Source organism: Thamnophis sirtalis, unplaced genomic scaffold, assembly GCF_051295495.1.
Source record: "Thamnophis sirtalis isolate CommonGarterSnake01/CBP01778 unplaced genomic scaffold, rThaSir2_p1.2 scaffold_3, whole genome shotgun sequence".
Taxonomy (NCBI): domain Eukaryota; kingdom Metazoa; phylum Chordata; class Lepidosauria; order Squamata; family Natricidae; genus Thamnophis; species Thamnophis sirtalis.
The window spans coordinates 49,652,847-49,670,832 of NW_028261383.1; the positions used below are offsets into that span (position 1 = coordinate 49,652,847).

Here is a 17,986-nt window from a genome sequence, read left to right on the forward strand (position 1 = left end):
ACATATTGCCCCCAATAATCTGGCTCATCATTTTACCGACCTCATAAGGATGGAAGACTGTGTCAACTTGAACCGGGAAGATTCAAACTGCCGAAATGCTGGCAGTCAGCAATCAGCAGAATTAGCCTGCAATAATTCTAATTCTAATTCTAGTATGTAACATACTATTCATTCAGGGTTAAAACCTATAACACTTGTATGACTCTCATTAATTACTTTACCATTTTTTCTTTACTAGTGGTTGCTGAAGGGAAAATTTATATTCAGTAGTCTCTGATAAAATATATTTTGTATCATTTATTAAATGGCACTTTAGATATACACAACTTATGTTTTCCTCCCCCATACGTGCTTCACCTTGATTTTTTTTATGCACTTTTTCACACTAGCCTCAGTGAATAGTGAATATTTTAAAGTTTTAAAAATACATTTCCATTCCTTAGTCACTCTTTCCACTTACACCTGAGTTACTTACACTTCAGATTCATCTTTTTTTTCTACACTTATTTAATTTCAACTTAGCTTTGTTCACTAATTTATCTGAAAACACAGCTAGTCAATTTGACTTTGTCAGCTCTATTCATATTTTATAATTCATCTGCCAGACATCATTATAAACTTTTAAATTGGGCATTTATTTCTTTACTAGATTTGTGTGCTACCCATCTCATCTAAATTATTTGCAAGCTTCCTCTCTCTAAAATTTATATCTGAGAAAACTAGCAACAGGGCTAAAACAGCCTCCCATTATATATCAAGTTCCTATGCATTAAAAAGTATTCAGCAAATTTGAAGGTATTGAACTGTGAGCACCCCCCCCCCAAAAGCACAACTCTGCTTAATGTGATCATTGAAAATCTGTTTTCTTTAAAAAAAAAACACACAAATATGTCATCATTTGTCAATCATTAAGACATTGAAGTACAATAAAAAAAAAAGTTTTGTTTAAAAAAAAAAACATAATGAAAATCTGGTGGGTTTTGCTTCAGCTCACACTGTACCCAGATTTCTTGCTTCATCAAATAACACCCGTTTATAAATATAGTTGACACTGATATTAATGTAAACTATGGATTGTGAAAGAGCAATCAAGCATTGCATGGTGTAAAAATATTGATTTGGAAAATATTGTTCTTGGGAAGGGGAGGGAAGCTACATAGAAGAGCAAATCTGTAGCTCAGGATTGGACTGTGGAGTTCTTGGTGCTCTTGGAGCTTGGTTGTTTGCTGGCAGAATTATGACGACACCTTCAGTGCTCTCGCTAGAAAGGGGTGGATTTGTTTATATATGGTGGCTTGCCCCGTCAGTGTTGGTGGGCGTATTGTTTTTTTCCTTGGTAGTTCCTTGATTAGGCTGTTGTTTACTACTAGTCTGGTGTAAATTGTGGTATTAAACCATGCTTACCTGAGCGCTGAATGCTTGCAAGGAGATGTTCTGGCCTTTTTTCTTTCTAGCTTTTTTATTGTATATTTTGAATATAGATTCAAAAGATACAATAAAAAAGCTAGAAAGAAAAGGTGTTTCATGATGGTTGATATACCTGTGTGCCAAGCTTCCAGGATTTCCCTAGCATTTTTTGATTGAGCTTGGTCTAGGATGCTCACATTTCTCAGTTAAAATTATGATTAAATCTGTCCATGTGTTATGAAGTTACATAACACATGGACAGTGCATAAATGCACTGCAGTAACTCAAGAAACAAACCGCCTATACAATGTCAACAAAATGAATACCTGCACAACTTTATATATTTTTAAAAAAAGTATGACAAGTCAACCACTGTAGCATAATCAACAAATGTTATAAAAAACAACATTGGAACCCCAAGAGTGGTGCTCACTGTTGCAGGCGGCTAACTGGATAAGAGGATCTCATTCCCACACTATTTCCTTGGTTCTAGTTTTTATATAGGTTTTAAAATTTTAATTGGTTTTATATTTTATTCTTTTTACTCTTTGTAAGCCACCCAGAGTTACCTTATCAAAGAGATGGATGGCATATCAATTTGATAAATAAAAGTTCCATCCATCAAAAACATCTCAGAAACAACCAATAGACAATTACAACCACACAGCATCATGGTAGTACATAAACCATACATAGTATTGGCTCAATAGATAAACCAGCTAAAAACCTCTAGAATATCTTAAGTAAACCAAAGTGAGAAGACCCAATGGGAACACTTTAATTTTGGAACACATACGCAGACCTAACCATAATTTCAACTAGGAAACTATAAGCATCATAGACTAAGCAAAAAAAAAAACAACCTAGGAAATTCTTGAAAGCTTGGAACTGAGACAAATCAGCTATCAATAGGCAAATAGGGATAAACCTCCTTTACCCATCATTTAAGAGTCTTTCATACACACAAAAAGAGAAACTAAAACAAACCCCAAAACAACCAGATTGCCTCCTCTCCAGTCATCAACACCAAGATAAATAGGGATCAACACCAGATTTAACAAGCAGTAAACAATATTCTAATCGAGGAAAAACCAACTCAACCAAGCAGTAAACAACAGCAGCCTAATCAAGAAACCAGCGAGGAAGCAACACCGCCACCAACCTCAGGGCAAGATACTATATATAAGCCGAAAGCAAATCCCACTCCTTTCTGCCATTAAAGATGTCAGGTAACAAAATTTCAGCAAGCAAACAACCAAGCTCAAAATTACATAAATTTCCACAAATTACTTTAATAGCTGAAAACTGTCATGTACATTAGAACAATTCAGCAGAAACAAACTTCAGATCCCCAATGATGTTTCTGCATGACAAACTCATTGTTTAATGATTTATACTTTATACAATTCTGCCCCTGTAAAGAGAGTAATTCCCCCGAGAGTTCAAAGTCTGAATTGGCAGTTTTGACAGGATATACAGGAGAAACAATGGTCAAATCAATCTAGACCAAGGGTGTCAAACTTGTGGTGTCACATTGCCTTCATGTGACATATCATGATGTTTTCCCCCTTGGCGGAGCTGGGGTGGATGTGGCCTGTGTGTGGCGCATCTGGCCCGTAGGCCGCCAGCTTAACACCCCTGATCCAGATTGTCTGTAGCTTCATTCTTAGAGTCTCAACTGTTTGAACTAACTAGATACATTGTTTCAAAGAACAAAAATTTAAATTTATCAGTTTTTCCCACATATATTTAAACAATTGAACATGTAAGTGCCTCATGACTTTTTCATTCTAGGTACAGGGTTTCACAAATCTTTTACCATAATGATTTTTTTCTATACAACTTGAGGAGAATATCCACTTCAATAGAAACTTGTGGCTATTAATAATCTGCTAGAACATTAGATTCAACAAGGAACATGTTTGGTTAATACATGTCCCAATATATTAGTATTAGTAAAAGATATTATTTTGCTGGAAAGAATGAAAAAGTACACATTTCCAAGCTTGGCACTTCATGGATATGATCAAGTGCAAGAAAAAAAAAGTGTTAATATAAATGGCTTATCTGGATCATCAGTACCCTAAAACATGCATACTGTTCATATATAAATGTCATGTTAAACATGTAAAATAAAATTAAAAGTTTACCTAGAAATATACTAGCACAGCAAACTGACTTGGCCCTTTCCTCAACATCAAAGACTAGAAAATCAGATTTAATTAAATGTTACTATTTTATTTGTGAAAAAACTACAAGCAGAATTCATAAATAGACATTTCTATTTAAAGCAAGAAAATGATAAAGTGGCTTCTAATAACAGTCGTGCACATGCCGGTAACAGGAATATATTAACATCTTTTATTTGCTAGACAAAGAGCAGTGTCCAATATAAATTTCCCGAAAACATTTAAGACCTGTGAATTTTTCTGACCAGTTCACAAAATCACCATTGACACTTTTAGCATGAAGATTAAAAACAAACCTAACAGGACTGTCAGCTCTAAAGACTTTACAGAGCAGAAAACTTCCAAAGCGTTATACAAGCTGTCTTTCTGGGCAAATGAAAAATATAGCTCGTATAATACATTAACATAAAAATTCACAAGATAAAATTATGTTTTGACATACTTAAACAAGCATTCTCTATTTGTCTCCAAACAAACAAAGCTAAAGAAATAATGTAACCATCTTTACACAGTAAATTAAGGTTACAAGTCATACACAAGAACAGAACTGCTTGCGCATTAAAAACTGTTCAGCTCCATTGTCGTATTGTAAATGTTGGCTCTCAAATCATTTTTTTTCAGTTACATACAAGCAAAGGTTATATAGTCAGCAAGTAATAACTTCAATAATTTATGGTAACAGTTTTTAAAAAGTAGACTGGAAATGGTACTGGTAAGGCAGATGTATTTCTATGAATATAGCCACTGCCCAGTTTTAAAATAGAAACTGATTTTGAAGAAGCAAAATGCTTTCAATTAAAACTGCCCATCTTAAACATTTTTGCTTTTCATTGTTCTCTTTGCATGACATATTTAAAGTATTCAAACAGAGGAAGTCAAGCAACCTGTTGTGTGTATGGATGTGTATGGGTGTGCATGTGTGTATGTAAAAATTTAACTTTGAAAATGTAACACTGTGCTTTTTCCTTACCTGCTTTCTGTGCCACTGGCTACAAAGCGTTTCTGGCCCTTCTTATACACTAATATTTTAAAGCATGCTCTCCAACTACTGAATAGTTAAATGAAATGAAGGAAGTTAAGATAATCCAATTTTTAAATCTCATGCTTTTTTTTTTAAAAAAAAGGTGTTTTCTTGGTTACAACACAATGGTAAAAAATGTGGCCCAAGAAAATTTGAATGCTTAGCTGACAATTTCAGCCAAATGCAGTTTCAATCACTCCACTTGTGCCAAAGATGGATTTGCATACTTTATTCTAACAAGATAATATAGCACAGAGGCACACATAGGGGAAAAAAGGAAAAAGAAAACCCAAAGAGGATTTCACTGAATTGGTAAGCCAATGAGCAGCTCATTATGGTTAAAGCTTTTATTCCCTAACCTAAGGGACAGGTTTCATAAGGAAGAACCCATTAACCCCTGCTGCTTACCCACTGGAATGACAGCCTATGAGAAGCCACCTTGGAAATGAATGGAGCAGCAATGATTGGAGGGTGGTATCTGCTGTAACTGGTTTTCTTAAACACGCACACTGCTCTCCCCCCACTTCAACCAAGGCCGTATTCTAGCAAGCCACAGAGGGAAGCACACCATTTGTATATACTGGTGAACTTCCAGCAGACATGCTCAGAGATTGGGTCTTTGCTGGGAAGGAGCTAAATGCAATCAAGCCTAATTAATTTAGATGTAAGTTTCTTTTTAAAAAAATCTGTGCAAATCACACATATCTGGGACTAAGTTGAAAACATCTCTAAAAATTATTATTTTTCTCCAAAAATAAATTATGGCTGACCAATTTACCCTCCCTGAGATCCTTTAAAGGAATAGTCAAACTTGTAAAAGGAATGTTTACCAATGTTAAAATGTGGATTGATGTGGACTATTAAAAACTACGATAATATTGTATTATCAGAGCTTAAGAAACATCTGTTTTTCCTTTGGTTCTTTTTTATTTTTCAATAAATACTTTAAAAATAAGTTTTCAAAAAAAAAAGGATATAAGAACAACTGAATGAGAAACTCATCAAAATAGATGCAGCTGCAAAGGCACTGCTCTGCTACTCTACCTCTTTGAGCAGAATTACTTTATTCAGTTAAGCATAGGTTAAAATTTTCAGACTGATATAAAATAAGTTTGTGTTTGTGGCTTTAAACTGATAAAACATAACCATTTCATGCCTCTCTAGAACAGAAATAATTTATATTATTCAAACAAGAAATGAGTACAGTAATTGTCTAGCACCAAGTTCTGCTGAGTGGCCCTTGAGAAAACCTACATGGAAATCATTGTGACAAAACTAAAAAATGGTTACTGAAAGTATAGCAAAGCACTCTGGGTCACCTAAAAAGCACACAATAAGAGTTTGAAGATTTTTTTTTAAGTGTTCCATCTTCTTTCTAGTGTTTTAAGCAGAAAAACATACCAGCTAGATAAAACTGCAATAGAGTTTGGATCTGTAAGTAAACAATCTCAGAATAGTTTTCGAAACAAAAATTGAAGTTATTTGCCATTCTGATGCTCCCTTATTAGTACAAAAATGTCTTTACAACTTTTGCTCTCAGACCAAGTTATGGTAGAGAGACATGTCTAAGCACTGATAATCCTAAGGAAATGGAATTAAATGAATTAAATTACTAACAATAAAGCAGAGTCACATATAGAAGATTTGAACTGAAAACAATTCATGTGACAATAGATCTCGGTTCATGTTATTATAAGGGGAGCACTTATTTATTAAGGCCTTGGACTGCCTTCTATTATAAAAGCTGTCTGACATTTCCCCACTGATATTCAAAAATCTTTTCCCATCACCAATATAAATCTGGATAATAAGAGAATGAGATTTGTTATTCAAAATAGGCAGTGTTAATGTGCAGTCATCAGGGACATTAATACTAAGCATTTTGAAATTGGAGTTGTTCATTGTTTTTAAAATTGGTACACAGGTAGGAAAGGGCTAGAAATTTATTGTTTTCCGATACTTTAACTGGAAATGCAATGACTTGGAGCACCTTTTGGATTTCAAAAAGAACAGAAAATAAGAAAATAGATATCTATTTTTGTCCAGTACTCTTCAGCCAAAGCACAAGAGAAAAACCAGGTCCTGTTTCTGTTAGAACCTCTGGGAACACTTTGTTGATCTAAGACTGGTTCCGGTTGGGTTTCAGCACTTGCCAAACGGCACTCGCTGTCCCAGATCTTAAATTGCTTAGCTTCACAGTGTTTCAAGCACCAGCGTTTCCATGTATTGGTTTCAAATAACCCTATATATACTTTATTTATATATATATTTATATATTTATATATATATAATTTATATCAAAACTGATAGTACACAGTATAACTGGAAGAGGGAGATTTGAACTCAAAAAATATGCTGAACAAACAAGAGAGAATGAAGTTTGTGAATACAATAAATAAAAAGCCTTCTATAAGCCCGCCCTTACCCATACATCACATTCCCTCACCCAAAACAAAAATAAAATTGGTGGTAAGATTCATGGAAAAACTGTGCACAGCAGATTTATAAAAAAGTAGAGTCAGGAGCACATCCAACTATAAATGATTGTTAGGAAAATCATATAAAACAATGGAATACATAAACATCAGAAAGTAATTCTCAGGGTGCGAAATTCCTTGGTAGCCAGATGCCCACAGTGAGACCAAAGCGTCCAGGTGTCATCAATTAAGGGAAGGATATCCAAAAAGCATGTTGAAGCACAAGGAGAAAAGGAAGAGGAGGTGGCACTGGCAGCTTTCTCAGGTTGTCCTGGTGGACAGGTGGAATATTTGAATTTCATACCCTGATTTCATAAGTTTCCCACAATTCCATGTGCAATTCTTAGAAAGATTCATCGTTGACTGCCGATATGTCGCCCTTTGGCGTAGAAGAGCGGGATGAGCCCTTGTCTGTGCTCTCGGAGCCCGAACTACTCTGATTTTGCTGTTCAGATCCAGCACTGGAGGTCACTGTGGATGAAGATGTGGAGGAAGAACGAGTCTTTTCTTTAAAGTCTGTGATAATTACTGTGACATTCCCTACTGTGACTGCCAGCTGCTGAGCGGTACTTCTGTCCACATTTTTCAGTCTGGGTCTACAACAACAACAACAATAAAAGAGTAGTAATAGCAGCAGCAACAATGATAACAACAGAAGCAACTTGGAATATAAATAATAGATGAGCCTTCTGCTAAGATACTTTTATTCAGCTTACACATAAGAATTCTAAAAACTGCAGATGTTCTACATTAAAAAAGGAAAAGGAACAAACACTGTTTATCCCTCCCAGTCCCTGCAACATCTGATCTTTTGCTGTCTTTAAACGCTTAGTCTAAAAAGTCTATAATAGCAGCATTTTCAAATCCCAATGGGTAAATGTACTTTGGGAATCAATTTTTGAGCTCTGGAGTCGTAGGAAATTATTCTCTGTTGCATTCAGCCAGAAGTATAGTAATATGCTAAAGATACAAAGGTATCAAGGAAACTTTTGAGAGTCCCTTTTGGAATACAAAAATTCTGTGCTTGAAATCCTTCAGCCTCTTAAGCCCCTGAAAGTGCAATTTTGTAGAACAAAAAAAGCATCTGCACATGGCAATGTAAAGGGTCAGGTTCTAAATTGTTGCAAATGTATGAATGCCAGTAAAATTTGGCATCATTCCCAACTGCTGGAATGCATAGGAGAAAAACCCCACATGACCTTCTAAAAATGGCTTATAAGTCTCTTTTCTGAATGCACTGCTGAATACAAGCTACGAAATACAAATATTGCCCAACAGAACTGCACAATTTTTAAAAAAGGCATTAGAATAGTGCAATCTTAGATTTGTGCTGTGATGTAAAGCAATTAAACCGATTAATAAAGCATTGGCTCACATTCACATATGGAAAAACATTCAGTTCACAACTTTACAAAGTGATATTGTTCATTATTTGGGAAATTAAACAAACTCTCCATTATCATGTCAGAAAGGGGAAAAAAACAAGGAAGATTTTGAGCAAACATGAATGGCTCCTTTTAACAAACAAAATAAGAGACAGTAAAGGCTTATTTCAGAAACAAAGCTTTAAAAATTAAAATGCTCAAAGCAACTATTATTTATTCAGATAGTTGCAAAAGTATTTTACAGAGTTGACAGAGTGAGATACAACTCATGATCCACTTGAGCTAGCAAAAGGTCAAGCTCAATATTCTTTTGCCAGGAAGCAAGGAATGTGGACATTAGTTCTCATTATCCACATTAATGAAGTAACATCTGAAATAATTTGGTGGCAGTGATCAGATGAACTTTGATTTTTCTGTTAGTTTATAACATAACAAATGGGATGAATGGAAAACTTAGAAGAAAGGTTGTTTTTCTATACCGAGTCCACCGCATGTTAGTTGCATAGGCCAATCACAATTTTCTTATTTTTTTTCAGAGAAAATGTTACTGTACTTAGAAATGTTCAAAGGTTACAAGTTAAACAAGTAAACAAATGTTTAGAAGAAACTGGCAACCAGTTGAACAATTAATTTATATAATTATATAATAAATTGTTGAGTGTATTTTGATATACACTTTATATGCTGCTGTCATCATATATGCATGGTAAAATTTCAAATTACGGTTCAAAAAACTTTGTGCAGGGTCTATTGAGTATTAGTCCAATACAGCCAGAATTAATGAAGCAACAAAGGTAAATCTAGGGAGCACACAGAACCATGAGGCATTTATTTCAGGGCAAGCTTAACCCAACCCATGGCAAAACATTCACCAATGATTTAATGAAATCTGAGAATTCTCTATGCTGCTGAAAGAGCAAAGATAATCAAAGAAATCAAAGTCCTACAGTGCCTCTCTTGACAGGTTAAACAGGCTGTTTCATTGTTAAAAATCAGCCTTCAATCTATATTCTGTCATATAACCTGAATCTCACCAGAAAGAAAAATGCTTGAAAACAAAGTGTGATTCAGAGGCCAATGTGAACTAATGCAGTTCCATTCTTATAGCAAAATCAGAGACCCAAACACAAATTCATAATAGTCAATTGCAATATTAATGCACAAGGGGATATTATAATTTAGATATATTACTAAGACAATATAGGGAGGTATTCACCACTTAAGCAGAGGCTTATTAACATGATGTTTAATGAGTCTATGCCTTTCTGAAGCCACTGAATAAACCCCCTCCTGTTAAGTGCCTATTCCAACCTATTTGCAAAGATCAAGAGCACCTCCAAGGCACTGTGATAAACTGTCTAGGAGGATGAAGCAATAATCTAGTAGCATAATTCAGGGGAAAACAAGAATTATGAAACTGGGATAATACTCATAAGTATAAATAAAACTAACTCAACAGGAATGGGCCAAACAAAAGCAGACTAGAAGTGACATTACGTATGAAAGAAATGCACACATATACTGAGAGCCAGAAATTGGAGCATAAGGTTCCTGACAAAAGCATTTGGGTAAGAACCGTAGGAAGGGGAAACAAAAGATATTATTATGATGGTGTGCTACAGACTATCAAGGAAGAACATGGGCAAACCTGGGCAAGTTACAGAATCTCAAAAGGAGACATACAATAATAACGGGAAATTTCAACTACCAAATAATCTGTTAGAAAAACAACTGTGCCAACAAGAGGAAGATCTTGAAATTACTCTTTATCTTGCTGACTGTTTTCCTAGTCCTGTTTTTAATCCTAGATTCTCTACTCATATTTGTAATCAATAGGGAAGAGCTGGTTGAAGAGATAAAAGCAGTTTGAGAAGAAGTCATGGCAACATCTTAAGGTTTAAGATACTATAGAAAGAGAAATTGGGAGATAGCTGTTTGTGCACCATAGATTTCAGACAGTGGATCTTAACCACTACACTGAATTAGCTTTGATTTGAGTTGATCAAACTAATGTAAATTAAATCAGCCCAGATCTGCTAAAAGTCAAGTGGTACATAATTTATTAAATTAAATTATGTACAAAACCCACAGAATCACTGGATTAAGAGCCATGGTGGTACAGTGGCTGTGGCTTCCCAATCTGTTATCTTTGCTCTGCTATAGAATGGAGCTACGGAGCCACTGGCTGCAATTGCAGGGATCGCCAGGCAGCCATTAAATCTGAGCCGCAACTGACAGCGGCTTGAAAATGGTGGGCATAATTGAAGCGTGGAAAACCGCCGTGTCTGCTGCTGAGGCAGCAAAAAGACCTCCATAGCCTTCAAGGAGTGCCAACAAACTCTATTTTTCCAAGCTACTCCGTGTAGAAAGGAGCTTCGAAGTCACTTGCCTCAATTGCTGGAATCATTGGTAGCCTTTGAAGCCACGCCACAACTGACAGCGGCTTTAAATAGTAGTGCAATTGAAGCGTTCTGCTGAGGCAGTAAAAATAACACCTTAGCAGGCTCCAATGAGCACAAAAACACCTCCGCGGCTCCAACAATTTACTCCAATTTCTCTACACCTATCTAGTACTAATCCAGAGAAAAACCTAAATTACACTATCAAAACATTGATAACTCAAAGCCCTGAGCTCAAGTCTACGTCCTGCGAGCTGAGACTGAATTGAAAGACTGAGGACCGTTATCAGGGAGGTGTGTCTTCAGACTTTCAATTCAGTCAACGAGTTAACAGGCTAGAATAACCCATCCTGGACTCTCCCGTCAACACCATGGGGAATGCAGTATTTCAGGCTAATTCTGCCGACTGCCAGCAGTTCAATTCTCACTGGCTCAAGGTTGAGTCAGCTTTCCATTCTTCCAAGGTCAGTAAAATGAGGATCCAGACTGTTAAGAGTGCATATGCTGACTTTGTAAACCGCTTAGAGAGGGGTGTAAAGCACTGTGAAGAATTATATAAGTCTAAGTTCTATAAAGTGCTGCTATTAATTGGATGCAACTGATGATTTGATTCAAAGGGTTAAGTCTCCCAAATCCCATCTTGCTCTACTGAGCCTAAGTAAATATTATTAGATGGTTCTTCCCAAATTATTCACTTAGCTCTCAAACAAAACATTTCAAATTAACCAATTCCTTCATACTGTGGAATGAACAAAGTTTCATTTTTAATAATTCTAGCAGTAACACTAGAGCAGACTACAAATTGACAGGACAATCTAAAAATATCTCAAGCCTATCTATGTATTTGTGTTGTCATGATCTTTAACTGGGCAAAATTGTACATCATAGGGCAACAATTTTTGAACCAAAGCAGTTCAAATGGGCTAACTTACAAAATGATCCAAAACGTGGGACCAATGACTGCTAGGGAATTAAATTTGGAAAACTTATGGCTGCTTCAATGCTACTGGCTCATACTGCACCCAGTGGCAGGTGAAAGCTCACTGATGTCCTAAGCACTGACAAATCTTGGTGCCCCCATCCTTTGTACATACTGTACAAATCTTGTTTTTTTTTTCTTTCTCAACTTTGTGGTGCCCTAAGGACGTACTTAGTCTGCTTAATAGTTAATACACCACTGACTGCACTTGTGGTCACCTGATCTTCATTTGCAACATTCTGGGATAGTTTTCCAGCCACTCTTGCACTTTCTCATTCCCTTCCCTAAACAGCAGAAGCCATTTAGCTGCCTGCTGGAATGGAATGGAATCTACTCCCTATCAGATTCCCACAAGGAAATACAAGGGAAACCTGGCAGGAAGTCAGAGATCTTTCCTGCTGCCATTGCTTTTTTGGCCATTCTATTCCTCTGTTTAGGTAAGGAAGTCTCTCTGAAAGAATTCCCCAACAAGAGCCAGGTTGGCTAGTAACTTTTAAAGGTAACAAAATGGCAGCAAAGAAAACAATTCTGCTTGTATTGTCCTAAACCTTGCTTGCCTATTTCTCTTATTTCAACGACGATTTTTTGCCAAAACATTTATGGATTTTGTATTCTCAAATCTTCTATCATCCATCTTTGTTTTCAGAGTCGTTACAACAGACAGTTTCAATCTAGTTGTGATGCTTCAGAAAATCCAAATAGCTGTATCTTATTTGTTTTGATTTTGAGAAATTTAGACCTGATGGAAATGCTGGCTGAAGAAAGTCTGCTTTCATTTTATGGGAGAGATAGAATTTCAAGCCAGGGCTTGAATAGTTCAGTATCAGCCTCTAAACTGTCTAGGTAGTTTAGCAGCAATCCTTAAGGCAACAGGGAGAGCTAAAGAAGGGGTGCATTTACTGCAGGCTTAAGTAGATAGAATATCTAAAAATTGTGTCAAAAAGGCAGAAAAAATGACAGAGAAAGAATGCAAAGACTATTCCACCTCTCCTTAAATCGAATAAAGATTTGCAGTACTTGATGAGTTGCACAGAACTGAATTAAAAGATTATAAACAAAAGGAACATCCAGTCCTGCATAATGCTAAAATATTTTCATTCTATATAATGAAATTGTACAATTGTTAGCGCAGGGGTTTCCCTGAAAGGCAAACTGCAATGGCAGTTCCTCCTGAAGAAATTAGGTACTGGAAATTTAGTTTATCAACTGAAATAAGCCTTTAAATTACGTAAGATGTTACCATTTTGGTCGGCTACTATATACTTGTTTCATAATGAATTTAGATATTTAAATGACACTAATAGCTGTATTATACAAAATCTTTGTAACACGTATTTTGTAACTTCTCTTCCAAATTAAATTATGATACAATTGCCTTTATTTTCTTTCTCTATTTTCCAAATAAGAACAAATAAGAAAATGATTGCACTATTCTTTTTTGTAGTAAGCAAATGTTATATATATATATATATATATATATATATATATATATGTTATATTATATATTATATAATATAACATATATATATATATATTATATAAATATATTATATATATATTTATAAATATAAATATAAATATATAAATATATATATTATATATATTATATATAAAAATTATATAATATTATATTATATATATATGTTATATTTGTGCTGATAAATAAATTTATCAGCACAAATATAACAAATGTAACAAAAAGGCAACAGTAAAAAATATTGGGTTTCTGTCTGGATGGTCTCTTGTGACGAGCCGAAGGATAGAGAATGGAAGTGTGACCTTCCTCCCATATTTGGGCATAGCAGGGGTTGTGACTTTAAATATATATATATATATATATATATATATATACACACATATACATATACATATGTGTGTATGTGTGTATGTGTGTATGTATGTGTGTGTGTGTGTATATATATATATATATATATATATATATATATATATATATATATATATATATATATATATATATATATATATATATATATATATATATATATACACATACATACACATACACACATATACACATATACATACATATATATATTTACATACATACATCCATACACACATACACACACACACACACACACACACATATATATATATATATACACACACATATATACATATATATATCAACTTACAATTGAAAGAAAAATTTCTGTTGTTAAGCGAGAAATTTGTTAAGTAATTTTTCTTCACCTTTCTTGCCACAGTTGTTAAAGTGAATATTGCAATTGTTAATAACACGGTTGTTAAGTGAATTTGGCTTCCCTATTGACTTTGTTTGTCAGAAATTCACAAAAGGTGATCACATGACGCAGTGCAACCATCATAAATAAGTCAGTTGCCAAGTATTTGAATTTTGATCATGTGACTATGGGGATGCTGCAATGGTTGTAAGTGTGAAAAACAGTCGCAAGTCACTTTTTTCAGTGCTGTTGTAACTTTGAACAACACTACATGAACTGCTGTAAATTGCGGACTACCTGTATTACAGTGAATAATGGATTTTGTTTCCTTATCAAGGATGTAATACTAGAATAAGAGTCTTTAGCCACCTCAGCCTACAGTGGATTAGCTCCTACTCTAAGTTACTAAAGAAGGAATGGAATTAAACAAATATATGAACTTTATTTACATACCATGTTTATACATAGGCATTCAACCCAAACTTTAAAAAATGGGACTACCTTTTCTCATTATGCTAAGAAACCAATAATATCCAATGGGATATGTATCAAAGAACTCATCAAAATTTATAGGATGGCTGATCTTGTAATAACAAAGTCATTATTAATCTGGCTAGCAATCTCTAAATCCCAGGAACTACAAATTAGGTATTAATTAGACTTTGATGTGGATCAACAATGTAGACTTGGACAGGTTATCCACATAATGCTCTAAAAGATAATCTGGTTTATTGCAATTGAAAGGTCAGGTCATCCCTGATGATTATGCAATAGTTACAAAATGCTCACTTACGATTTAGCACAAGTTAATATTTCACATTTTAATTTATTATATATTCTAAGTGTGAAATGAAATAGAATGAAACAGAAACACTTCAAATAAGATTTGAAGCATTATCACAAATATTATCACAAGCCTCAAAATGGTAAATTAAAGGATGGTTTGCAGGGGAAAAAAACTAAATAAAAGTTCCTGTACTTCCATAACCTTATAATCGAGCAATTCTTTATATTAAAAAGTTACCTTGAGGTGTGATTTGAGTCACTGGTCTTTGTTGTATTTCCAGATTGTATACTGTTTACTTCACTAGGAGGATCTTTCACAATATCTGACTTTGGCCTGAAAAAGAAAAGTTAACAATACATTATAAATATACTGGTATTCTGGGAATATCATTCCTGAAACTGGGATAATTGGTAACCTAAAGGTAAACCTTCTTTTGTGTGTGTGTGTGTGTGTGTGTGTGTGTGTGTGTATCTACGTATATACATACATACACAGACAACTACATCTACATACATACATATGCATATATACATACATATATGTGTGTGTATACACACATACATAAAAAGATACATCTTTATATAATTAATGCAGGTTTTATGCATTATTCATCTATGAAATCAATGAGAGTAGATCAATAAAGTCATGTGGAGAAGAAAATAAAATAAATTCATTCTAATGTTTTTAACAAGAATTGTATTTCTTTCTATTATGGGGAAATTTAACATGCCATGTAACTGTAAAATGAGGGCAGCATCCAGGAAAAAATCATGTAACTTGAATTAAGTGGTAGAGTTGACAAAGGGAAGGAGATAATTACTGTGGGATCACAATTTAGAAACCATTGCAAATTAGGATTAAGAATTCTTCAAAAAATATCAAGCTGTCTGGAATTTCAAGACTGGGAAAACAGATATGCAAATGCATAAGAGTTACAGATACAAATTAGTTTGTCAGCACAACTTTTAATGGGTGATCCAGAAACATACTTAGTCTTCTTGTTGGTATTCTTCTTTATAACACTTTGACTAACTTCTTTTTCTTTGTCTGTTTTTTTCTCTTCTTGCTTTTCCACCTTTTCTTTCTTCTCCTTTTTAGGAGGTGGTGGTGTAGCATATTGCTGAGCAACTTGTTGTGCTACAAGCTGAGAATTTATCCTAGGTTTCCTATAAGATGGGAGGAAATAAAAAAGGAATATTCATTGTCGGTGGCTTTATTAAAACAAATGGGCAACTGGTGAAAAAAATATCAATAAAAGAAGTGTTTTATCAAAGTAAGCAATGCTTAATTTTAATTAGCAAAAATATAATGTCTAAAATTTTTAAACACTACATTCACCAAAATATTGAACATCTCTCATATTTAAAATAGAATTCTAGCCCATGCTTGTTTTGAAGAACACTCATACATTTCTCAAAAATATATGAATGTAATAATTTCATTTGAAATATGGAGATATGAAGATGTACTCTGTGGGCTAATGCATACTCTGTATACCATGATGTTTTCAAAGTTATTTCATTATTTCTTTACATGGAGACAGCTATTTTGTTGAACAACCAAGAATAGAGTTAGTAATGTCTCATTTAACTATAATCAATCAGAATAAATCCTTCTTCCTTAGTCTGTCAATCAGAGCAAAGTTAAGACAAACAATACATTCAGAGTGTCATAATTAGAAGTCATGTCTCTACCACTCTCCAACTGGTACTGATACTGAACGCCACTTTCTGTAATTTTCTATAATTGTTATAACAATAATGACACTTAAAGCTGAGAGCAACTAGAAAACTACAATTTGGAAAGGCTTTTTTAGAATTTCTGCAAACAAAAGACATAAAATTGGCCAGTCATCATCACTATAAGAAGTAAGCTGCTATGTGGCAGCTAGTAACCTATAATCCAAGAGTAAGAAAACGAAATTCATAAAGTCTTTGATTCAGGTCATGGTTTCTTTCTTGTCTACATTCTGATCACCAGATTTTTAAGGATATAACAGAACTGGAAATGTTATGAAGTGTTCTACTAAAATGACTGGGCTCAAAAATCTTTCTTTCATGAAAATACTGTTTGGAACTTTTTAGTTTGTGAAAATATTTGACAGCAGATATTACTGAGGTATATACAATCACACATGACTTCTTGGAGACTGGTAGTGAAGGAGAACTTGCCAAATCATGTAACAGCTTGTTCCCCTGGTTGGCAGTTTGTACAGACAGGACGGTCCTCCTGATATCAACCCAGAAGTTCCTTCCTTTAGTTTTAACCCAATCTATTACCCTCTGGAACAATAGGGAATAAGTTAATTTCTTCTCCTCTGTGACAGCTCTTCAGATATTTTAAGAGTATCAACTTTCTCTTCTGTGAGCTAAAAATACTAGAACTTTTCATCATTCCTCAAAGGGCTGGGTTTCAAACCTTTCACTATCTAATGTTTTCAGCTCCACTAGATATACCAGACCATGAAATCAACCCTACAGGATGTCTACAGCAACTTTTATTTGAGATTGGCTATAACAGAGTCTTGCAAGTTTAATTTTTCTATACTTTCAGCATTTTCTTTTTATAATTCAATGAATTAGATAAATATCTGTCTGAACTGCTTTCAAATATTACCTGGAAATTCTGGACTAAAAGTAGCCCCATTGCCTTGCCAACAGTCAGCTTATCTCTGCAACATTATCCTTCTTAGCGTCTACATTAGTACTGCTCTGAATTTGCTCCAATGTTATTGTCCTTTTTGAATGTGGTGACCACAATTGAACACACTACTTCAAACAGAATCTAACCAGAACAGGATAGAATGGAACAATTACTTCCTGTGATCTGGACCTTATACCTCTGTTGCCATTATCTTGTTGCATCCCAAAATAATATTTGCCCTTTAACAACTGCATTAGACTACTTACTTGTTTAATTTGTGGTTTACAAGGGCACCCATATACTTTTCATAAAGATTAAGGTTCCCCTGTCTAGTTGTATCTGACTTGGGGGAGAGGGGCATGGTGCTCATCTCCCGTTTCTTAGCCAAGGGAAACAGCATTGTCTAAAGACATTTCCATGGTCATGTGGCCAGCATGACTATACACTAAGGCACACAGAACTCATGTTTACTGTCAAACCAGAATATATCTTGTA

General features: G+C 34.5%; 1 protein-coding gene across 1 annotated transcript in view; it reads right to left on the bottom strand.

Moving 5' to 3' along the window:
* Positions 1–3,624: 3,624 nt before the first annotated feature.
* Positions 3,625–17,986, bottom strand: part of RYBP (RING1 and YY1 binding protein) — a 63,696-nt gene continuing 49,334 nt past the window's right edge. Inside the window, exons 3-5 of the mRNA XM_014056050.2 lie at positions 15,838–16,014; positions 15,086–15,181; positions 3,625–7,690 (exon numbers count right to left, since the gene is read on the bottom strand). Coding sequence (XP_013911525.2) covers positions 7,438–7,690; positions 15,086–15,181; positions 15,838–16,014 — 526 coding nt within the window. The 3' untranslated portion in view covers positions 3,625–7,437. The remainder of the gene's footprint in view (positions 7,691–15,085; positions 15,182–15,837; positions 16,015–17,986) is intronic.